The sequence below is a fragment of the Ahaetulla prasina genome, chromosome 15 (assembly GCF_028640845.1).
Source record: "Ahaetulla prasina isolate Xishuangbanna chromosome 15, ASM2864084v1, whole genome shotgun sequence".
NCBI classification, from domain to species: Eukaryota; Metazoa; Chordata; class Lepidosauria; order Squamata; family Colubridae; genus Ahaetulla; species Ahaetulla prasina.
In genome coordinates, this window is record NC_080553.1 from 357,047 (window position 1) to 381,380 (window position 24,334).

At 45.4% G+C, this 24,334-nt stretch overlaps 1 protein-coding gene across 1 annotated transcript; it reads left to right on the forward strand.

Moving 5' to 3' along the window:
- Window positions 1-383: 383 nt before the first annotated feature.
- LOC131185830 (solute carrier family 2, facilitated glucose transporter member 11-like) lies at window positions 384-24,108 on the forward strand (the record flags this gene model as incomplete). The annotated part of the gene is made up of 12 exons (XM_058158734.1): window positions 384-392; window positions 1,846-1,966; window positions 4,341-4,470; window positions 4,795-4,943; window positions 5,862-6,049; window positions 6,455-6,565; window positions 8,815-8,916; window positions 9,047-9,122; window positions 9,270-9,397; window positions 9,792-9,933; window positions 21,254-21,400; window positions 23,921-24,108. Coding segments are annotated over 12 exons (1,491 nt in total), but the record flags the coding sequence as incomplete, so codon positions are not given.
- Window positions 24,109-24,334: the final 226 nt, after the last annotated feature.

Here is a 24,334-nt window from a genome sequence, read left to right on the forward strand (position 1 = left end):
CTACGGGACCGTCTACTGCCGGCTTCTATCTCCCATCGTCCGTGCGTTCTCACAGAGAGGACTCCTCAGGGTGCCGTCAGCCAAACAGTGTCGACTGGCGGCCCCAGGAGGGCCTTCTCTGTGGGGCTCCACCCTGTGGAACGAACTTCCCCTCGGACTTGACAATTACCTGACCTTAGGACCTTTCGCTGAACTTAAAACTTATTTATTTCGTATGGCTGGACTAGCCTGATTTTTATTTTTATTGGATGGGTTTTAAAGTTTTATAATTGTATGGGGTGTCGTTATTTTAATATTTGGGCATTTAAATTAGTTTTTAAGGGATGTTTTAATTATTGTGTGTATTTGTATTTTACCTGCCTGTTCACCGCCCTGAGTCCTTCGGGAGAAAGGCGGTATACAAATTAAAATATTATTATTATTATTATTATTATTATTATTATTATTATTATTATTATTATTATTATTATTATTATTATTATTATTATTATTATTATTATTATTATTATTATTATTATTATTATATATAAATCAGATCAATGTATGAACTCTATTATATATTCTGCTTCCATGACCTGCAGCAAATATACTTGTCTTTTTGGCATGCTATTTCTAAGCAGTAAATTATGCAGCAATCTGTTAATATCTAATGAAACATTAGCTTAAAAATGTGGGCAAAATGGGGAGAAAGTCCACTGGATAATAAGCAATCTCAGAATTAAGTCAAGAGTTTCTGAAGTCTTCAAACTGTAAATGGAATAATTCATTACGTGTGGGAATCTGCTTATTTTGTAAAAATATTTGTTTCATTTGCCTCCCTTGTGCAGGACAGGGGAGCGCTGATCCCCTGCCTCCTCTTGCTCTCCAGAGATCTGTCAAGGCAGACGTTTGATTGCTGACTTCCACATGCAGCAATGTCACCCTCGTCTCCTGCTTTGCCTGGCCAGCCTCCCCTGCAGCTCCCCAGCCACCCCCTCTTCACCAGAGATTTGTCAAGGCAGAAGTTGGACTCGGAGGAAACTGCTTCATGAAAACTTTCTCCTCAGCCCTTCCATGTGCAGCAGCATCGTCCTCCTGCTTTGCTGGGAAGGGGCACTGGAGAGGGAAATGCCAGCGCTCAGATATCTGGGATTGGGAGAAGAACGTCTCCTTTGGTGTGCTGCATGTGCACGCACACACACACCACACACGCATACACCATTTCAAGCTTGGAGACTTAGCCACATCTGAGCTGGCAAGCTGCCAATCATGCCTGGGTTTGGAGAGAAGGACTTCTCGTTCCTCTGTGGATAAAAGTCCCCAAACCTGAAATGCGGGGCAGGGGGAGGGGATGGTATCAGCACATGCTTGGCTGATGGCAGTTTGGGGAGGTGAGAAGCTTGTGGGGCACTGAGTTGTACCCATGTCAAGTTAGCCATGCGACTTGTTTCATCCCGACCCAGCAGTCCTGAGTCAACAGAGTGAGATGACTGTACCTCTCTGACCATGCCCACCAGGATGTACCGTGTCAGCCATGCCGAGTGAGAGGCATCAAGCTGCCCACATCGAGCTGCCCACACCCACGCAACCACACCTAGTTGTGACGACCACCCAGCCATGCCTACTCAGCCACACCCATCTGACCACTGAGTCGTCCCATTTCACTTGGGGATAAAAGGGCCACTAACATGCCACTCCCTGTTTAAGGCCTTGGCACTGGAACTCAGGCTGTCTGCCACTCTGGCCATGAAAGGAGCCACAGAAGCAGCTGTGATGCTGAATGATGGCCAAGAGAGTCTGAGGAAAGAGGCACACAAAGCGAAACAAGCCTTTGACATTTTTCTCCCTTGGTTCCCCTGAAGGAAGAAATCTTTACTGCTGAACAATGTATTTGTGGCCCTTGCTGCGCTGCTCGTGGGGTTCAGCCGGGTGGCAAAATCCTTTGAAATGATCTTGCTGAGCAGATTTTTTGCTGGCATCAATTCTGGTAGGTCCAAGACATGAGGAGATACATGTTCACTGCAGCATTTTGAAAAGCAGTCTATGCTATCTGACCAGGGTTTGTTCCTTGAAGATAGGTCAGGGCTGCAACCTGGAGCCAAGAATCCATCAAAATCTGCTTTCCTTCCTCTGTCTTTGCCTTACAATGGGGGAGGTTCTTCATCTCTCAGTTGCAATCAATACTATTGACCATGGTATCCTTCCTAGCTGGCTCTGAGGATTGGGAATGGGAAGACAGAACTTTGGGGTGGTTCTCTTTATTTGTGGTGGTGGTGGTGGGGGGCTGGTTCCACAATTGTTGGCTAGAATACATTGAGGATACCCAATTATGTCTTTTAACATCAGAGTGGCCAAATGAGGCTGTCTGGGAGGAGAAGAACCATTTCTGACTCAATCCTATCAACGGTTGCGGATATAGGGTCTCCTGCCTTGCGCAGGCTGTTGGACTAGAAGACCTCCAAGGTCTCTTCCAATCCTATGATTGTATATTTCTATGTGAGGGCCACTGAATCTGAAAATATTCCATGTTTAACCTTGGATGGGGTGATTGTTGTTAGTTGCAAAATCATGTCCAGCCCATCATGACCCCATGGACAACATTCCTCCAGACCTTCCTGTCCTCTACCATCCTCTGGAGTCCATTTAAGCTCATTGGATGGGGTAGCACCTTCTTATTTAGTGCATGATCTGGGGATCTTTATATGGACTTTATATGAACAGCTCCAGTTCAATATGCAGCTGATGGCTGTGGAGAGAAAGGTCAAGGTCAAGGTCAGGCTGATCCTGCATCTGGAGAAGGAGTGGTCGGATTGCTGTCTCGAGGTGGGACGGATGGTGATTAGAGCATGTGATTGACTGAAGAGTGAGGGGATGATTTTGGGGGTTTTGATTTACTGAGGGAGAACCCGGACCTGTCAGATTCGGGTTTTCTCAGATGTCTTTGTTTACCTGAATGACATTCCTATATTCAGTGAAAATCTGGAAGACCATGTCAAATTAGCCAGGCAATGCTGAAAAAACTCCTAGCGGTCAAATTTTATGCAAAGCTGTCAAAAGGCAAGTTCCATAAGGAGTCCTTGGACTACTTGGGCTATAGAGCATCAAATCAAGGAATCGAAATGGACCCGGGAAAGGTGAAGGCGGTGCTAGACTGGCAACCCCCACAAAGCTTCCTGGGGTTTGCAAATTTTTACAGACAATTCATCCCTTCCTTTGCCAAGGTTTCTCTCCCCTTGACGGAATTACTAAAAACTGGTCCATCTCCCACCAAGCCAAAAAATAGCCAACTCCTAGCTTGGACAATGGACTGTCAAATATCCTTTGAACGTTAAAACACCTATTTGTAGTGGAACCAATCCTCCAGCACCCTGACCCAAATAAACCATTTGTAGTCCAGGCTGACGCTAGTGATGTGGCGGTGGCAGCTATTCTAATGCAAAGGAATGCTCAAAACAAACTAATGTCGTGTACTTACATATTGAAAAAGTTAACGGACATGGAGCTCAGATGGGCGGTATGGGAGAAGGAGGCTTTTGTGGTGTGATGGGTTCTCCTATCCTGGAGACACTTCCTAGAAGGGGTTAAGGAGCCTTTTGAAGTGTGGACTGACCACAAAAACCTCAAGGTGCTAAAGACCCCTTGGAAGCTTTCCCCCAAGCAGGTTCGCTGGTCTCAGTATCTCAAATGCTTTAACTTCAACTTGAAATACATTCCGGGTGGGGGGAACCTATTAACTGATGCTCTATCCAGGAAGCCCCAGTTTGACAGCTGTCAAAATGTGAGTTCCATAAGGAGTCCTTGGGGTACCTCAGCTACAGGGTGTCGAATCAAGGAATCGAAATGGACCCTGGGAAGGTGATCACAGCAGCATCTACTGTACCAGTTGTGTCTTTTTTCTTGACCAGGAGGCTCTTTAGACAATCAGTTATGCCCTAGAATCCACTATTGCAGTGCATTCAAAGACCACTTAAAAGCTTCAGCTGGTCCAGAATGCAGTGGCATGGGCAGGGAGGGGCATGCCTTGATATGCTCATGGGATTCCTCTGATTTATGAGCTGCATTGATTGATATTCCCCCCCCCGGTGTAATTGAGGTGCTAGAAACCCTATGTGGCATAGGGCTTGGTTTTTAAGGGACTCCCTATCTACTGTCATACCTGTTTGGTTGAGGCCAAAAAAGTGCAAGCAGCAGAGAAGGGCAAGGGGAGAGCATTCACAAAATAAAACTTTGGCCGGAAAGTTTACTCATTTAGTATGAAAAGCCGTGGCTGACCAATCCCTGTCACCAGAAGCCAAGTGGTCATAATAAATGTCATAAAATAAATATGTTTCCTTTCTGAGACTGGGGACTTGTCTGCACAGGAGTGGCCATGAGCATCCAGCCCATGTACTTGGGGGAAAGCGCACCCAAGGAGCTCCGGGGAGCTGTGGCTATGACTTCGGCATCTTTCACAGCGCTCGGCCTAGTGCTTGGCCAAGTGGCTGGACTCAGGTGAGACATAAAGGTCTGAGGGAACCTGGGGTTTCATCTACAAGAAACACCCTTTGCTAGGGGCCCGCTGTAGGGTAACCAGGGCTGGGCTATGCGCTGGACCTTAAACAAAACCCTAGAAATGGAAAGCCGCCAGGTAGACAGGTGTCCTGCCATGAAACCTCCTGCCCAAGCCCAGGCAGCACATGGCAAAAGGGCCTGTTGTCTCTCTTTTGTATGGATTTATGGAGAGACATTGCTGTGATGAGAATCGGCAAGTAAGTAAAAGTCTGTAAAATGAGACCCTGCGTCTGTTTCTATAAGTGACTCTGGATTTTAACGCAGGGAAATCTTGGGAGCAGAAGAGAACTGGCCTATCCTTCTAGCCAGCAATGTGGTGCCTGGGTTGATCCAGCTGTTGCTTCTGCCCTGGGCTCCAGAAAGCCCCCGCTATCTCTTGATTGACCGAGGAGATCAAGATTCATGCATCTCTGGTAAGCAAGGGTGTCCAGATCAGCCTCCTGTCCTGAGGTACAGCTCAGAAAGCAAATCGTTATAGGGATATTTATTTATTTATTAGAATTTGTCAAACAAAAACGAGAACAAGAATAGAAGAATAAAAATACAATGACAGAGACAATAGGCACATTAGTGCACTTATGCACGCCCCCTCTACTAACCACTTAAGTATGATGTAAGGTCAATTTGTGACTGAAACTAAAAATTTGTAGCTGAAACAATTGACTCAGGTAGAGCATTCCAGACTTTGACAACTCTATGACAGAAATCATATTTTTACAGTCAAGTTTAGAATGATTTACACTGAGTTTAAAGCAGTTGTTAGCGTGCGTATTATTCCGATTAAAACAAAAATAGTCATTTGCAGGTAAAACATTACTACGTATAATTTTGTATGCAATACCTAGGTATGACTGCAAGCGAGTTATCCAAACCGAGAATTTCTAAGTTATCCAAACCAAGAATTTCAAGCCTAGTAGCATAGGGAATTCTATTGTGTACAGAAGAGTGCAAGACTTTTCTTATGAAATACTTCTGAACCCGCATGGGAGGCAATAGAGTTGTAGGGAAAATTGGACTCATTACATGAGGCTATTTTAAGTCCTGTGGGAATTATAGTAGTCCTTGTACCTCGCAGAAGTGATGCTTTCTCCCAAAGGGAACTTTATGTGAGGAATCTGGTCCCATCTGGAGTAAACAGTGGAATCTGTGGCCCAGACATTCAAATGCTACCTAGCTGCTGATGTTTCTGCCATGAGATGCTGTGCGGTTGTTGCACCTGCACTGCTTTTCTCGAAGCGGGTTGGAACATGGTGAGAAGTTCTAAGGCAACCTATGAATCAGAGGCCTCCACATTTTCCAAGAACATCAGGCTCACTTTTGGCTTCTTGCAGCTTTGCAGCAACTGAGGGGCAGCAGCGACCTGAGCAGCGAGATGAAAGAAATCCTGGCGGAGCAGGCAGCCCTCCAAGGACAGGCGGCCAAGGCACCCTGGGAGCTATGGAGGAACCGGGCTGTGCGGTGGCAGTTTTTCACTGTGGTGGTGCTCAGCAGTGCCATGCAGCTCTGTGGCAATGATTCCGTAAGTCCAGCGGCCTGGCCAGGGGGTTGCCCGCTGCTTTCCTGCATGCCTTTTTTCCAATAGGCCTGGGAACTGAGAAGAGGACAGGTGGCTTCTCCTTTAGGAGATTGCTGGCACAATCCAAGCGGCATACTAAAATGTGTGGCAGTTGGCATCCTTTTACTTATTTTTTATTTATTTATTTTGTCACACAGTATCCTCTTTGTTTTTTGAGTTGAGTTTCAGGGAGAGTTGGGAGATTTTTCTTTGCTGCTTAAATTGTGATATGACTTTTTATGCTTTACATTTTCATGAGTTTCCTATCTCAGATAATTAGATTAATCTCCCCTCCTTTACACAGCAATAAAAAATAGGGCTCAGTAGAGCAGGGATACAGAGATACTCGCTCTTTCTTTATTCCTGCAGATGTACTTCTATGCCTCGTATGTGTTCCAAGAGGCAGGGATTCCATATGACAAGATCCAGTACAGCGTTATTGGCACCGGGAGTTGTGAGCTTATCATGTCCATGACTTGTGTGAGACTTTTATCTCCTTTCTTTCTACCTACCCAGTGTGGTCTTCTAGACTATCCACAAGCAGTCTTGCTCCTTTGCAGAGCTGCCTGGCATTTCTGAGTAGTATCCAGGGCATTTTTGTCACAGCATGGAAGTCATGGATCTGCTTTGGATCATCCTCCCTTCTCTTGTGTTACCTGTAATTTCCCACCTTCTTCCACTCATTCTCACCTCAGCTCTTGTTCCCTGCAGGAAGGAGACCCATTATGTCAGCCCAGAGAATTATGTGTATAGTTGTTGTCATTGATGCTAAATTTGGGAAGTCTTTCAGATAGTGGACTGGAGCTCTTTCCTTCTCAGTTCCTGTATAAGGTCCCTGTAGCCTTTATTTTATTTATTTGTTTATTTATTTTGTCACAACAATATATATAAGCATCACACAAATATATATATTTGTTTTCTGAGGTTTTCACAGGTGTTTGTATGTAGGTCCTTGGTTGTTCGGGTTTTACACGGGAGAAAACCCGAACAACCAAGGACACACACACACACACACACACACACACACACACACACACACACACATATATATATCTATATATACACATATATATGTAGGTCTTTGGTTATTCGGGTTTTCTCCCGCGTAAAATTGGAAGTGTCTTGGCGACGTTTCGACGAAGTCTCATTCGTCATCTTCAGGCTTCAGCTTCGTGCTTCTGGGAGCACCCAGAAGCCAAGCTGAAGCCTGAAGATGATGAATGAGACTTCCCAATAACCAAAGACCTACATACAAACACCCGAAAAAAAACCTCAGAAAATAAATAAATATATATATATATATATATATATATATATATATATATATATATATATATATATATATATATATATATATATATATATATATATATATATATGAAGAAGAAGAAAAAGAAAAACAATAGGACAGGAACGGTAGGCACGTTTGTGCTCTTATGCACGCCCCTTATGGTCCTCTTAGGAATGGGGTGAGGTCAATAGTAGAAAGTTTTTGATTAAAGCTTTTGGGATAGAATAGAATAGAATAGGAATAGGATTTTATTGGCCAAGTGTGATTGGACACACAAGGAATTTGTCTTGGTGCATATGCTCTCAGTGTACATAAAAGAAAAGATACGTTCATCAAGGTACAACATTTACAACACAATTGATGATCAATAAATCAATATAAATCATAAGGATTGCCAGCAACAAGTTATAGTCATACAGTCATAAGTGGAAAGAGATTGGTGATGGGAATTATGAAACGATTAATAGTAGTGCAGATTCAGTAAATAGTCTGACAGTGTTGAGGGAATTATTTGTTTAGCAGAGTGATGGCCTTTGGGAAAAAACTGTTCTTGTGTCTAGTTGTTCTGGTGTGCAGTGCTCTATAGCGTCGTTTTGAGGGTAGGAGTTGAAACAGTTTATGTCCAGGATGCGAGGGATCTGCAAATATTTTCACGGCCCTCTTCTTGATTCGTGCAGTATACAGGTCCTCAATGGAAGGCAAGTTGGTAGCAATTATTTTTATTATTATGGGAAGAGATCACAGAGTCAGGTAAAGTATTCCAAGCACTGATGATTCTGTTACAGAAGTCATATTTTCTGCAATCTAGATTAAAGCGGTTAACATTAAGTTTAAATCTATTAGTTGCTCTAGTATTATTGCAATTAAAGCTGAAGTGGTCTTTAACAGGAAGGACATTACAATAGATGATTCTATGAGTTAAACTTAGGTCTTGTCGAAGGCGATGGAGTTCCAAGTTTTCTAAGTTTAGGATTTCAAGTCTGGTGGGATAAGGTTCACTACATTCATTCACTACACTACATTCACTACCTTCACTACATTGGTCACGCCCTGTGCTTATCTTTGTTATCAGCTAGGGCAAACTTGGTTCCTCTCAGTTTTTGAGATCACAACTCTATGTAGGCAAGTGTCTTGGACAGTTGGGGGTTCCATGTAATATACCTCATAATGAGGCCCTTAACCAAATCATGAGTGATCAGTGTAGGTGTGATCAGGATGGCAGTGGCAGGGTGGGACAAATTCCAGTCCCAACAACAGATCTCCAGGTCCTAAGCTCCTAGGGAATGAGACTTGTACATCTATGCCCTGGAGTTCTTTTGTATCTGTTCAATGGGGGAGGGGAGGAGACTGACCTGTTCAATGGGGAGGGGGAGATCTCTCTGTGGAGGGCCCGGGTGGGCCATCCATTAAGGGGCTTTCCTGTAATGCTGCCTTCTAGAACCTCCTCATTGAATGCGTTGGGCGACGGGTGCTGCTCATAGGAGGGTACAGCCTCATGGCAACCTGGGCCATCCTATTCATGGTAGCGTTATCTCTACAGGTAAGAGTAGCTCTTTGTTTCTTTGGGTTGAAGGTCTTCCAATTTAGCAAGAGTCACATGTTGAGCACTTCCTAATTTGCCTATTTCCCTCCTTCCCCCCATCTGCCCCACCACTCTTTTGGCCTTGCAGGACCAATTCAGCTGGATGCCTTATCTCAGCATGGCCTGCATCTTTGCCTACATCCTGAGCTTTGGCATTGGACCAGGTGAGTTACAAGAGCACCGAGGGTCTCAACAAGGGCATGAAAAAAACCACCATACATGACCTAGGAAAGGTCAGATACTGGGCTGATATTGCCATATTTTTATCTTCCTTCTTAGAAAGCAACATTTAATTTGCATGGTTTCTCTAGCTGGTGTGACAGGAATTATACCCACGGAGATTTTTGATCAGGTTGCCCGCCCGGCTGCTTACACAATCAGCGGTTCTCTGCTCTGGATCAACTTATTTCTAGTGGGCCTAGCATTTCCTTTTGTGATGGTAAGCTCTCTGTTTATATTTCTGCAAGGCATCAGTTAGTTCACGTGGGACACGGGAAATTGGAGTGAGTGGTTTTAGGCAGACATCCTTTCTGTCCATCAATGGAAAATATTGTCCTAGCTGTGGATTCAAGCAGAAGGAGCCCCCCTCACTCCAGGTGTTCCTCCTGTTCTAGATCCATTTGTGACTCCTCCCAATTGCTACACAGTCACATGACCAAGGACCTCCTCTCCTAGCAGATTGGCGCTGCTTTCTCCTCCAAGGAGGCCTCACTTTTGTTAAGCGAACAGGCCACTCCGAGGACTACTTTACAGCCAAGCTTTGGCTCTGCTTGTGTGCTCCTGTCAACATGTGCTTCATATGCTGATCCTTTCTTCTCTCCTCCTCATCTCAGGAAAGCCTTGGCTATTACTGCTACCTACCATTCTTCACGGTCTGTGTTGGAACTGCTCTCTATGTCTGGTTTTTCCTCCCGGAGACGAAAGGAAAGAGCTTACTAGAAATCTCAGAAGAGTTTATTAAGCGTAACTTTGGAGGTCAGCCTTGTGACAATGCTTGGGTGTGTCCAGAAGAAATTATATCCACTAGGTTGTAGCTTTAAAAGAAAGAGAACAGCTCGCAAAGAAGACATAACAATGGCATTCCTTTTCTGTGAGGATAACATGGTGTAAAAATCCTCCTTTCCTCCTCCCTTTATCAAACCTAGGTATGAAAAGTAGCCTCCTGGAGCTGAGGAATTACTATGTGCCAGTCCAGGCTCAGAATGGAAGTACCCTGAACTAAATGGTGCCCTTTCAATACCAGTCTTGCTTCTGCCGTGGAAAAGAGAGCTTCCTTCTGTAAGGAGATATTTTCTGACAGTGATCACAATCATTTGCCATAGTCAGATTTGAAATATAGCCAGTTTGTTGTAATAGTTGAGGCACCAGGCTAGAAACTAGGAGACGGTGAGTTCTAGTTCTGCCTTAGGCACCAAGCCACGTGGGTGTCTTTGGCCACTCACTCTCTCTCAGTTCTAGAATGAAGGCAAGGGCAAACCATTTCCAAAATCTTGCCAAGAAAACTACAAAGATTGGTCGGGGCAGTCACCAGGAATCACTGCTGACTCAAAGGTGTGTGTACATAAACACACACAAATTTCTTGTCCATATGCAACTAGCTGGCACCTCTGACTGCAAGATGGGGAAGAGATTAGGATTATATAGATATTTACAAACTGCCCAATTTAAATACATAATTCTGGGCAGCTAATGAATTTATAAGAAAAATAATTTAAAAGTATCCCCAAATTAAATGAAGAGAAGTTAAATAATACAAGAGAGGGAGAGAGAGATAAAGGAAAAGAAAAAAAGAAAAAACCAAGCCCCCTTACAGGTGTTCCTAAGTTTGTGACCATTCATTCAGCAACCATTCACAGTTATGATGGGGCTGAACAAGAGGAACCTGTGACCTGGTCACAGTATCCCAGCGGTCTCATGATCACAATTCAGGTGCTTGGCAACCATCGGGCAATGGTTACAACAGTTGTAATAGTCACATGATCATCATTTTTGAGCTTCCCTGCTGACTTCCTGCAAAATACCCATTGCTTTTTCGCCCACTGGCTGTAGCAGCTGCCCACCTACTTGTACTGCATGGTAACTGCCCATGGCACCCTCCTGGACTCCCTCAGGTTTGCCTGCAGTGCCTCCAACCTACCCCTCTGTAGCTCTCCCCTGCAGCTCTCATCCACCAGTCCACATGCCTGGGACTCCTGCCTCTTCCCATGGGATGGTCACAGGAGCTCCTGTTAAGGAGTCCTCCTGCAGTCCTGGGGTTATCACAGCAACTGGGATTGCTGCGATTGCCACCGCTGTGATCATGTGATTTTGCAGTTTACTACCATATTATTTAGAGATGGAAATTGGAGTCCCAACTGCCACTGGGCCAGAGTACTCCCTGTATCACAATGCACAAATTCTAATGCTGGGGAGAAAAGAGAAAGAGAAAGAAAGACGATAAAGTGTCTGGAGGTTAAACCATATGAGGAATGGTTGAAGGACCTAGGAATGTTTAGCCTATCAAAGAAAAAGATTGGGGGGAGACAACGACATGAGGAACTGTCATAGAGAAGAGGGGGTCAAGTTATTTTCCAGAGCATCTGAGGGCAGGACAAGAAGGAACAGGTGGAAAATCATTAAGGAGAGAGTCAACCTGGAACTAAGGAGGAATTTCCTGACAGTGAGAACAGCTGATCAACAGAATGGCTTTGCCTCGCAGAGTTGTGGGTGCTCTATCACTGGAGGTTTTCAAGAGACTGGATTGGGATGCAATCAGGTCTCCTGCCTTGGGCAGGGGATTGGACTAGAAGTCCAAGACCCTCCCAGCCCGATGATTCTATGACCACAGACAAGGTGTCTGGAGCACTTGTGGCAGATGTCGAGGCCTGAGGAACACCAAACACCAAGGGCCTCTGGTGGCTCAGACTGCTAAGACAGTCTGTTATTAATACAGCTGCTTGCAATTACTGCAGGTTCAAGTCCCACCAGGCCCAAGGTTGACTCAGCCTTCCATCCTTTATAAGGTAGGTAAAATGAGGATCCAGATTGTTGGGGGCAATAAGTTGACTTTGTATATAATATACAAATGGATGAAGACTATTGCTTAACATAGTGTAAGCCACCCTGAGTCTTCAGAGAAGGGCGGGATATAAATGCAAATAAAAAAAAACAAAAACAAAAAACCCGATAGAATTAACTCCTGTCTGGGCAATGAGAGCAGGTCAGCACTTCTCTGCTCTGAAGGCTTTTGGGGGAAGTTGGGGGGAAGTCCAGAGTCATGGGTCAAGCCACTGGTTGGAGGCTTTCCCTACAGTTCACTATGATTTGCATAAAATAACTCAAATATGCTCCTTCAGGCATCCATTAGGGTGAGAGGGATTAATTATTCTTGAGGAAGAGGTAGTATACCTAAAGAAGCTAGCTCTGCATGGAGACAACCTCCAAACTTCCCTTTTTGGGAAGATTCTGGAGAAATCTTAGGTAGGGAGATGATGCAGATTAGCTGAGTTCATTCATCTCTGTATCTGGATTTCTTTGATTTATTTATTCAGAAATGCATAGGTGTAGTTCACCTTAAATAAATTATTCTGAGTTGCTAACAACCATTTCACAAGAAAAAATATTCACAAAAATAACTATAACATAATAGCCAAGGCACAAATTCACAATACAAAAATATAGATTTGGACTCCTTTAGCATCTGGTTCTAATGCCTGGAAGAAAATGCAGATCTTCACCTCCTTCCGGAAAGCGAATAGAATAGAATAGAATAGAATAGAATAGAATAGAATAGAATAGAATAGAATAGAATAGAGCTGGAAGGGACCTTGGAGGTCTTCTAGTCCAGACCGCTGCTCAAGCAGGAGAACCTATACCATCTCAGGCAAGTGACTTCTTAGTTTCTTCTTAAAAAGAGTTGGGGGTCTCTGGAAAGGGACACTTCCATAGGGCCGCAACCGAGAATTGTATCTCCTGGGTTGGATCAGGTGTGAACCATGGTTGTTGGGATGTGGTTGAGGGTGGAATTTTACTCTTAGAAATGGAAGAGACCACAGAGTCAGGTAGTGTGTTCCAAGTATTAACAACTCTGTTACTGAAGTCATATTTTCTGCAATCAAGATTGGAGCGGTTAACATTAAGCTTAAATCTATTGTGTGCTCGTGTATTGTTGTAATTGAAGCTGAAGTAGTCTTTGACAGGAAGGACATTGTAATAGATGATTCTATGAGTTAAACTCAGGTCATGTCGAAGACGGCGTAGTTCTAAATTTTCTAAACCCAGAATTTCAAGTCTGGTGGCATAAGGTATTTTGTTGTATTCAGAGGAGTGGAGAACTCTTCTCGTAAAATATTTCTGGACACGTTCAATTGTATTGATGTCAGAAATGTGGTATGGGTTCCAGACAGTCAAGCTGTATTCAAGAATTGATCTAGCAAATAACATAAAATAATAACAGAGTTGGAAGGGACCTTGGAGGTCTTCTAGTCCAACCCCCTGCCCAGGCAGGAAACCCTACACCATTTCAGACAAATGGCTATTCAACATTTTCTTAAAAATTTCCAGTGTTGGAGCATTTACAACTTCTGCAGGCAAGTTGTTCCACTTATTGATTGTTCTAACTGTCAGGAAATTTCTCCTTAGTTCTAAATTGCTTCTGTCCTTAATTAGTTTCCATCTTCTTGTCCTGCCTTCAGGTGTTTTGGAGAACAGCCCGACTCCCTCTTCTTTGTGGCAACCCCTGAGATATTGGAACACAGCTATCATGTCTCCCCTAGTCCTTCTTTTTATTAAACTAGGCATACCCAGTTCCTTCAACCGTTCTTCATATGTTTTAGCCTCCAGTCCCCTAATCCTCTTTGTTGCTCTTCTCTGCACTCTTTCTAGAGTCTCAACATCTTTTTTACATCGTGGCGACCAAAACTGGATGCAATATTCCAAGTGTGGCCTTACCAAGGCATTATAAAGTGGCACTAACACTTCACGTGATCTTGATTCTATCTCTCTGTTTATGCAGGGGGATAGAATCAAGATCACGTTTTATATGCTCTGGTTAGTAGTGTAGTTAGCAGTGTAGTGTAGTAAAGGGCTTTGTTCTTTCTGAGGCAGAGGAGAGGCTCCTAGTTTGAGAATGAAAACATTCAACTGTTTCTGTATTGCTGACTCCCCTGGTTTCACAGAAGAATGAAATATTTTGAGGAATATTTAAAAAGGCAAAATATTGTATTTCCCTAGATGAGAAATGGAGAAACATGTTTTTTAGAGGCAGGAAGCAGCTCCAATCTCCCTGCCCCCAAGCAGAAATTGAGGAGGCACCTTTTAGAAATGCAGATTTGGTAATCCATTCAAGACAGGATATGTTGAAACTCCCTGCAGCAAATTCTGAACAAAGGTGTATCCCACTCAAGATACAAACCAGGACAAAGCCATTACACCACAATAGGAATTGCCCAACACCCTTTCAGAACACAAGCCTGATCATTGCATCACCCCAGAGCAGTCCAGACTTCAACCAAATTAAGTCAGACAAGCACCTAGGATTTGCATTTCTTTTGTCTATGGAGCAGGGGTGTCAAACTGTTGTCCTCACTCGTCATCATGTATGTATTGCAACTTTTCCCCTTTTGCTAAACCGAGGGTGGGCGTGACACATCTGGCTTGTGGTCCATGAGCTTAAAATCCCTGCTATAGAGCCTGCTATGACCCCTACATGATCCCATAGGAATCTGACAACAGCCAATAGAATATTAAAGGACATGTTCTTGCATAGGAACAGGAAACTCAAGTGCAAAGCCCAAAAGAAAGTATAAAACCCCCACTCTCAATTCCATTTGTCAGCTGGCTGGAATCACATGGTGATTCTGCTTCATCAATAAACCATCTTTCCAATCAGCCTCCATGTTGTTTCCAGCTTCTTTCTCTCAGCTTGGAACTGAACCAGATGGATATTTCTTCCAACACCTTTACAATCTGAGCTACTTCAGGGAGGCTTTGATTTCTTTGCCCTGGGTAAACGTTTGCAGTTCTTCCAGTTCCACTTCTGTGAATAGTTTATGTTATGTATTTCAATTTTGGAGGGAACTTTTGGAGGGAAAATGCACGTTGGTGATTGGCTAGTGCCTCAGCCTGAATGGTATATAAGGAGGTCTGCTCCACTGTTCCAGTTGCTGGGTTCACACCATACAATAAAGAGCTGTCGTTGCTAATGACCTGTCTCCTGCCTCCTCATTCACCCAACACAACATTGGCGACGAAGGTGGGATTGAGGTTGGCAGAGAGACCCCAAAAAAGAGCTGATAGCATCTGAACCCAGCCAGTATTAGGGCGGCCACAATAGAGGCAGATTGGAGAGATGTCCACTTACACGCCGCCAGTGCCATTTGATCTGGCCAAGGAAAAATGGGGATCATACATGGCCCACTTCAAGTGTTTCCTCAAGGCAAATGATTTACAGGGCCTATTGGACAATCGGAAATGAGCATACTTCTTGACCCATTGCGGGCCCGAAGTTTTTGATACAGCGGAGTCACTATGAGCCAACGCCAGTCCAATCTGTGCCCTGGCAAGTTCTGCAGGCAACCCTCAGAGCGCACTATGCCCCGGTGCCATTGAAGTTTGTTCAACACTGCGAGTTCCGCCAAAGACTACAACACGAAGGTGAACTGATCAGAGTTTACATGGCTGCCCTGCGCAAGGCCGTGACGCACTGTGAGTACCGAGACCTCGATGACGCACTCCACAAACTAATTTGTGGAGTGAGAGACATTCGTTTACAGAGGCGACTACTCGTCAAATCAAACCTAACACTCCACGCTGCTCTAGATGAAGCCAGAGCTCATGAACTATCTTCAAAAGCTGCCGAAACACTACAGAGGCCAACCACGACCAATAATTCTTCAAAAATAACGCCAGTGCACAGGGAAGACATTCAGCCCGAGAGTGACAGTGAGTCAGAAGAGGAAGTGTTCAAAAGTGATAAACCGGGGTGTTCTGTTTCCCTCCCCCAATACTCCCAACCAAGAGTCAGTCAACGGCCTTCTCTTCTAATTTATTTACATAGATAAATGTCCTGGCCATGTCTACCCACGGGCCTGCCAAGTCTCTGGAGATAACGAGGAAATTATAGATAAGGCCAGAATTACTCACGAATATATTCTTCCCTCCATTGATACAGCTTGCCCGCGCAAATTCATTGTTTTGTCCAAGACAAAAAACCAGGAAGTCCCGCCTCCTATTTATAGTCTCTGCAGATGTCACTGCATGACCATCATTCTTTGGCTTTGTCCCAACGCTTCCTCTGCTGCGCGTGCCAGTCACGTCTGCGCAGTCTTGCATCACTCCAAAACTGTTCTTGGGGCATTGCCAAATCAGAAGAAGGCTCAGGAGAATCAGGCCTTGCCGGCCCCTCCTCCTCCCTTTGGGTGGGTGCCAGGGAGGGAGAGGGCCCAAGAGAAGCAGGCCTTGCCAGGTCTTCTCCCTCACTTTCTGAATCATCCGAGTCCAGGAGTCCGGGTCCAGGAACCTGGGTCACAACACAGGGTGAAATGAGGGAGAAGGCTGTGCTAGTTATTTATTTATTTATTTATTATTTACATTTCTATACCGCCCTTCTCCGAAGACTCAGGGCGGTTTACAGCCAAGTTAAAAAGACATATACAAAAATTAAAACACAATATTTGAAATTTAAAAATCTGAAACCATAAGGCTGAATATTAAAATAACAAGAAATAAAACCACTCAATTAAAAATTACTCTTAGGCCAACCCTGCTCGTTGAAACAAAAAAGTCTTGAGCTCGCGCTTAAAGGCCTGGAGGTCAGGAAGAAGGCGTAGCCCCAGAGGCAGTTTGTTCCATAGGGTAGGTGCCCCAACAGAGAAGGCTCTTCCCCTGGGGACCGCCAGCCGACATTGTTTAGCTGACGGTACCCCGAGGAGACCCTCCCTGTGGGAGTGCACAGGTCGATGGGAGGCTATTGGCGGCAGTAGGCGGTCCCATAAGTAACCTGGTCCTATGCCATGGAGCGCTTTAAAGGTGATCACCAACACCTTGAATTACACGCGGAAGACCACCGGCAACCAGTGCAGCTTGCGTAGGAGAGGTGTTATATGGAAGCTCCGAGACGCTCCCTCTATCCCCCGCGCAGCCGCATTCTGTACCAGTTGAAGTCTCCCGGTGTTCTTCAAGGGGAGCCCCATGTAGAGAGCATTGCAGTAATCCAGGCGGGAGGTAACGAGGGCATGAGTGACCGTGCATAACGAATCCCGGTCCAGGAAGGGACGCAGTTGGTGGATCAGGCAAACCTGATAAAAAGCTCCCCAACTCCCTGGGGGCCAGTGACTCGCCCCCCACAGTCAGTGACGGAACTAGCTGACTGTACCGGGACGCCGGCATCCACAGCCACTCCGTCTTGGATGGGTTGAGTCGAAGTCTGTTCGTCCCCATCCAGACCCGAACGGCTTCAAGGCACCGGGACATCACAGTTGTGGGGGTACCCATCAGAGAAACTCATGCCGTTGATGTTATTTATAGAAGGTGTGAGAAAAAGGGGCACTTAGCGAGAGTATGCCGAGCAAGCCAGCCTTGCCGCCAAAAGAACAAAGATGACTACAATGCGTCCAATCAGCACTAACCCTTCATTCGGAGAAATCCCATTGGCTGAGCACAAAAGAGCATGAAGTTTAATCAAACCAGAGTCAGAATCGGCCAAGTCACCGCCAGCCCAGAGGAAAAGATATTCACAGTCGTTTACATCGAAGGCGTCCCATGCAGAATGGAGATTGACACAGGATCATCACGATCATGTCCTGGGCCAAGATAACTGCTGCACTTCCGCATCTCAAAAAGAACCAACTCCAGCTGCAGAGACTACAAGTTCAAGACTATCAAGGGAACAGAATTCCTGTGGAAGGTATTGCAACTGTCCAAGTAACCTATGGCCAGCATGCAAAGAACCTACAAGTCACCATTGTCAAGGGATACCTTCCCAGCCTCCTGGGTCTCGATTGGTTCTGAGCCCTGGGAATGGGAGTCTCAGGAGTCCACACCATCGGAGTGACTTAAAAGAGGAGCTACTCCAGGAGTTCCGGAACGTGTTCAAGGACAGCCTGGGCAAGTATGTGGGGACCCCTATCTCTTTTAATTTAGACTCAGCAGTTGCTCCAATATGACTGAAGGCCAGAAGGGTGCCATTTGCCCTTAAACCTAAAATAGACCAGGAGCTGGACAAACTAGTTAAACAAGGCAATCTGATACGGTTGAACATGCAAAGTGGGAGACTTTGTGACTCAAAGCCAGACGGATCCGTCCGCATCTGTGCTGACTACAAGGCGACCCTGAACAAAGCTTTGCAAAAGAGTGCCTACCCAGTCCCTATAGTTCAGCATCTTCTGCACTCACTGGGGCCCGGGAAAACATTTGCTAAATTGGACTTGATGCAGGTGTATCAGCAACTGCCTGTAGATGGCGCTACGGCAGAAGCACAATCCATTGTAACTCACAGAGGTGCCTTTAAATGCACCAGGCTCCACTTTGGAGTCAGCATAGCCCCAGGTCTTTTCCAAAATCTTATGGAGCGCCTACTGCAAGGGTTACCAGGGATGGTACCCTATTTTCAGTGGTGGGATTTAGCCAGTTCGCACCACTTCGGGAGAACCGGTTGTTAACTTTCTGAGCAGTTTGGTGAACTGGTTGTTGGAAGAAATCATTAAGGCAGAGAACTGATTGTTAAATTTTTTGAATCCCACCACTGCCTATTTTGATGACGTTTTGATATCAGCAAATGATGAACAGCAACTAAAGGAACGAGTGCGAAAGGTGCTGACTATTTTTAGGACTGCAGGTCTGAGGGTCAAACTCAACAAATGTCAAATTGCTGTACCCACAGTAGAATTCTTAGGCTATAGGAAGCAGGAATACACCCCACCGAAAGCAAGGTTTGAGCCATCCAGAAAGCTCCCCCTCCCAAAAATAAGATGGAACTGTCAGGAAATTGCTATTTGCCTAACTAGTTGGCCAGGCAATATATAAACTAACTATGTATGTTTATAGAAAGGCATGATATTGCTTTAAAGGTGTGCTGCATCATGCAAGAATTCTGATTGGTTGAGCTCTGTAGCCAATGTATAAAAGGACTATTAAATTACAGCTTGGGGAATCTACAGAGACACTACAGCATTGTAACCTGATGACATGCTGCAACTGTATATTTGAGTTTTATGATCATTGCTTGATCATGGCTAGTTACTGATTCCTCAAGATACTGACTGTTGTGAATTGAACTGTGTTTTGCCGAAACTGAAAGAAGACCTTGCTTGTTTGTTTTGCAAGTCTACATTGGTAAGAAGACTAACTGACTGACTTTATATGTGTAGGACCTGGAATTGTTTTTGGACTATGACTTTGCCTTTTCCCTAAAAGTAAAGGAATATCAAACCCCAGTTTGTCTGCAAGTGACTGTTATTGTATACAACCAGTCTCAGTCGTTTTCATGCATAGGGTACTCTGCTCAACAGTCCACAATCTTGGTTGTGAACCCAGATTACCCTTAACAGGAACTACAAGCCTTTTTAGGACTTTTACATTTTTATTCTGTTTTCTTAAAAAACAGAGCAACAGTGGCTGAACCCTTGCACAAGCTGCTTGCAAAAAAGACCCCTTGGACTTGGCGGAAAACAGAATCTACTGCTTTCAGGGCTGTCAAACAACTATTGTCTGGAGACAGCCTCCTGATCCAGTATAATGGGACACTACCCTTGGTCCTTCTGTGTGACGCCTCCTCTTTTGGCATTGGGGCTTTACTCAGCCATAGACTTCCTAATGGAACTGAAGCACCAATTGCATATTTTTCCCACACCCTGTCTGCTGTGGAATGGAACTATAGTCAACTAGATAGAGAGGCTCTTGCCATTGTCTCAGGTGTTAAAAATATTTATTTGGAAGACAGTTTGAACTGGTCACTGACCACCACCCCCTTCTTGGACTTTTGGCTGGGAACCGCCCCACTCCTGTGGCTCTGTCCCCAAGACTGACCAGATGGCTCATTTTCCTGGTCGCTTATTCATACTGCCTGACCCACCGACTAGGCTGAGACTTGGGGCATGCTGATGCTTTGAGCAGGTGCCCTTTGCCTGACATTTTGGAGGACCCGACCCCCAGGACTCCAACACTCCTCATTGACTCTCTGGATACTGGTCCGCTCACGTCAGCTGAGGTTGCAAGAGCCTCATCAAAGGATTATATTGTCAAGACTGTAATTGACTGGGTGCAGAGAGGGGTGGCCCAGCTCAATCAGTGGGGAATTCAAACAGTTTGTTACAAAGCGTTTTGAATTGTCTACCCAAGGGGAGTGTTTGCTATGGGGCGACAGAGTGGCGGTCCCACTGAGTCTCAGGGAAAAAGTTCTGGAATTATTGCATGTGGGGCACCCAGGTATTGTTCGAATGAAGGGACTGGCAAGGAGTTATGTGTGGTGGCCCACTATGGATAGGGAAATTGCAGAATGGGTGGCACGATACTCACCGTGCCAAGACTCTAGACCATTACCCCCAGTAGCACCTGTGAGAGAGTGGGAGAGACCCCAAGGGCCATGGTCCAGACTCCACATAGATTTTGCCGGTCCATTTCATGGACAAACCTTTCTAATTGTACTGGATGCTTTTTCCAAATGGTTAGAGATCATTCTGATGCGTTCCACTACCACGGAAGCAGTAATCCAAGTCCTCCGAAGGCTATTTGCCACACATGGGTTGCCAGATAACCTAGTCTCAGACAATGGGCCCCAGTTTACAACCACCCAATTTGAAGGCTACCTTGCTGAGCTAGGCATCCACCATGCCCTCTCAGTGCCATTTCATCTGGCTACGAAAGGCTTGGCAGAATGCTTCATTAGGAGTGCCAAGGAGGCACTATCCCGTTTGGGCCCGGGGACTGGCAAGCTAGAATTGACACATTCCTGACTGTCCAACATAGGACACCTTGTACTGCCATCAGGTGCAGCCCAGCGGAATTACTGATGGGCCGAAGGCTCCATTGTCTGTTAGGCTCAACCCGAATTATTCCCCTGATGGGTACCAGGAAAGGGGGAACAAAACAAGGGAATTTTTGGTAGGCACCCCAGTGTTTGCTAGGAATTATGCTGAGGGGCCCCTGTGGTTAGCAGGAACAATTATCGAAGTCACCAGCCCAAAATCATACTTAGTAGATATGGGTGATGGGAGGGTCTGGAGATGACATGTTGATCAAATACAAAACCGTTTAGAAACCAATTCAGAACAACAATAAAAAAAACCAGTCCCTGACTACCCATCATTTCTTCCAACAGCTAACTCAAGCCTGAAGTGGCTGGAGGACTTATCTGAGGATTTCGGTGTCCAGTGTCGCCCTCTTGACCAACCAGAAATCCTCGAAGAAAAATCTGCCCATAATCCAATCCAGCAAGGCCCATTGGAAGAGCTGGGAGGAACAGAAAGTCCCTCCGACCAGCTTAACTCCCCACCTAGAACTGAGTTGCACAGGTCAACCAGGCATAGGGAACACCCTGGTTATCTGTGTGACTATGTATGTAAATAGTTGTAAATTTCTGGCCAAGTGTTTTCTGGGAAGGGAGGGGTGTTATGTATTTGAATTTTGGAGAGAAAATGCACTTTGGTGATTGGATGGTGCCTCAGCCTGAATAGTATATAAGGAGGTCTGCTCCACTGTTCCACTTACTGGGTTCACCATACAATAAAGAGCTGTCGTTGCTAATGATCTGTCTCCTGCCTCCTCATTCACCTGACACAACAACTTATTTTGTATTATAAATTGATGTGGATTGGCTATCCTGTTATTTCTGATTGTGGATGTTGTTGTTTATAGAACTAATGCATTCTTTTTAGATATTGTCTTCTCGTTGGGCTTGTAATCCAATTTTATAACACAGCATTATTTCTTTCTTTTCAATCCTTGAATATTTGCAATGGGCACTTTTCCTTCCAATAGTCCTACACCTGCTGGCCCTGGTTGCTCAGCCAAAAGTCATGAGTCCTGTTATCCATTTCTCACCAGGAACTTCAAAATATGGGGTGGGATGTTTCATTGTCTTTAATTTTCTGGTCTTTCTAACCTTTTAGTTAACTGATGGTATGTGTCAGGCCTGGAAACCATATTAGACTTTAGGGTTCCAGACGCTGCCACATTTTTCCCCTGAGGGGAAGAAGTGGGGTTGAGGGCTATGGTAACATTCTTTAGACGGTCAAGGTCGGATGGGGTTCACATCTGCAGGAAGAGTGGCAAGAAGATATTCGAATGGACTGGGAGAACGTGGGACCATGTGACCATCAAAGGGGTCAGGGGGGTGGGACTCTTGGGGTTTGTATAACTGGGGAAAAGAATCCGGAACTTCAGTTTTGGAATTGCACTCATCGTGTGCCAGTCTCCTCATGCTAGTAAAGAACTCTGGAAAAGAAATGTCTCTGAGTTTCTTTTACGCAGAAGAGGTATTTCTGGAACCTTGACAGTATGTCTTCTCTGAGTGTGTGTTTGATGGTGCCAGGTTAAAGGATGTCCAGTGATCATCTTCATCCAGACCTTTGATGTTATTTCCAAGAGCATCTTGAGTCCTTCAATTTTTACTATTTTTCCATTGTTGGTGGTGAGGATGGCACATATGGTACGTCCTATCCAGATACCATTACGATATCTTGCCTGCATGTACAGACAGTATTGGGCAGTGATTCTACTTCAGATAGTCTTTTTCCATACAGCTTCAGACTGTTCATGTAAAGAAGGTGGGATGACCTGACTTGTTGAGTAGAGTAGACTGAGGAACCAGTGCATTACAATTATTATTCACCAAAAGCCTGAATGAATGCAAAAAGTACCAGTGTCCTTGAGGTCCATGGGTGATGACTCATAGTCATGTCATTTTTATTTATTTATTTATTTTGCAACATGAGAGAAGTGCTTCTGCACTGCTTCATTCCAGGACTGTTTAACTGTTAGATCATTTTTCAGCTGGCATGCCCAGTGCCCAACAGGTGACTCAGCATAAATGCAAAGTATCTGCAGCTTTGAAGTGGGATCTGAAGGAGCACTGGAGTTGGGGCTATTGGGGGCAGGTGGAGAAGGATAAAAAAGGCAGCAGCACAGCCAACTCACCAGAGTCACATGGTTGAGCTGGACAGCTATAGAAATTGAATGAATGAATGAATGAATCCAATATAGGTGGGGAAAGGATGTGCTAATCCCAAATCCACATCTGGTTGAACCATTTATTAAGACAAATTCAAAAACTCCTTGTTTCAATTGGCTTGACATCCGTCCAATTTCGGAAAAGGAGTTGGTGCAGGAAATGCCGCTGGGCAGACTCCTTCGGCAGAGAGTCCCCTGTGCTGATTCACTCATTGGCACCTGGTCACTCCAGGTGTGTGATTGCTTGACCTGGTCAATCTCCAGCATCTGGAACAGAAGACTGCTTTGAGGGAGAAGGGCTAGCTCTGAGGGAAGGCAGTTCACATCCCAATGAGCAATGTGGAGACCTGCATGGAAGTCCTACCGCTCAACCAGGGCCTCTCCTCTCTAGAAGAAGGGAATGACTTGGTTGGTGGAGGAATCCTCCCCCAAATCTTCTACAACACCCCAGGATTATCAAATAGTAGAGTCAATCAGAGCTTTCATCCCCAACCCAGAAAGAAGAAATGATCACAGAAACCATATATTTTCAGAAACAGCAAAAGGCTAACCCTAACTCACATGCGGCTGTTTGGGCCCTCTACTGCGGCTCCCTGTCCTATCCCTGGCTGGCCCTGCCCCTTGCCCTCCCCTCCCCTCCCTCACCTGGCCTGAGAAGGTAAGGGTGATGGTGAGGGATGGAGAAGCAGCTGGGGCTGATTCTCCGGCGCCATACTCTTGTGGAGCTTCTTCTGGCCCTTGTTGGTTCTGGGCATGCCTTGATAGCTTGGGGAGATGTGGAACCTGCTCTCTGCCCTGTGACACTGGCCTGGCCCAGCTGCGATTGATGCTGGCCTCGCTAACACAGGGATGGAGAAGCAGCCGGGGCTGATTCTCTGGCACCACACTCTTATAGAGCTTCTTCTGGCCCTTGTTGGTGCTGGGCATGCCTCGGACGCTAGGGGAGATGCACAACTTGCTCTCTGCCCCAAGACACTGGCCTGGCCTGGCTGCGACCAACACTAGCCTCACTAACATGAGGGCTGGTGGGGTGGGAATGGGATCCGGAAGGATGGGAAAGGGGGATGGGCCAGCAGTGCCCAGCCATGGCTTTAAGAGGCTCAGGGCAGTGGAAAAAGAGAGCTGGCCCTGCCGAACCTCTCAAGCCCATCCTGGGGCTCAGGCTCAGAGAAAGCCCTCACCCAAGATGCTCACCTGTGAGCTGATATCCCCCCACCTCTCTGTGTGTGTC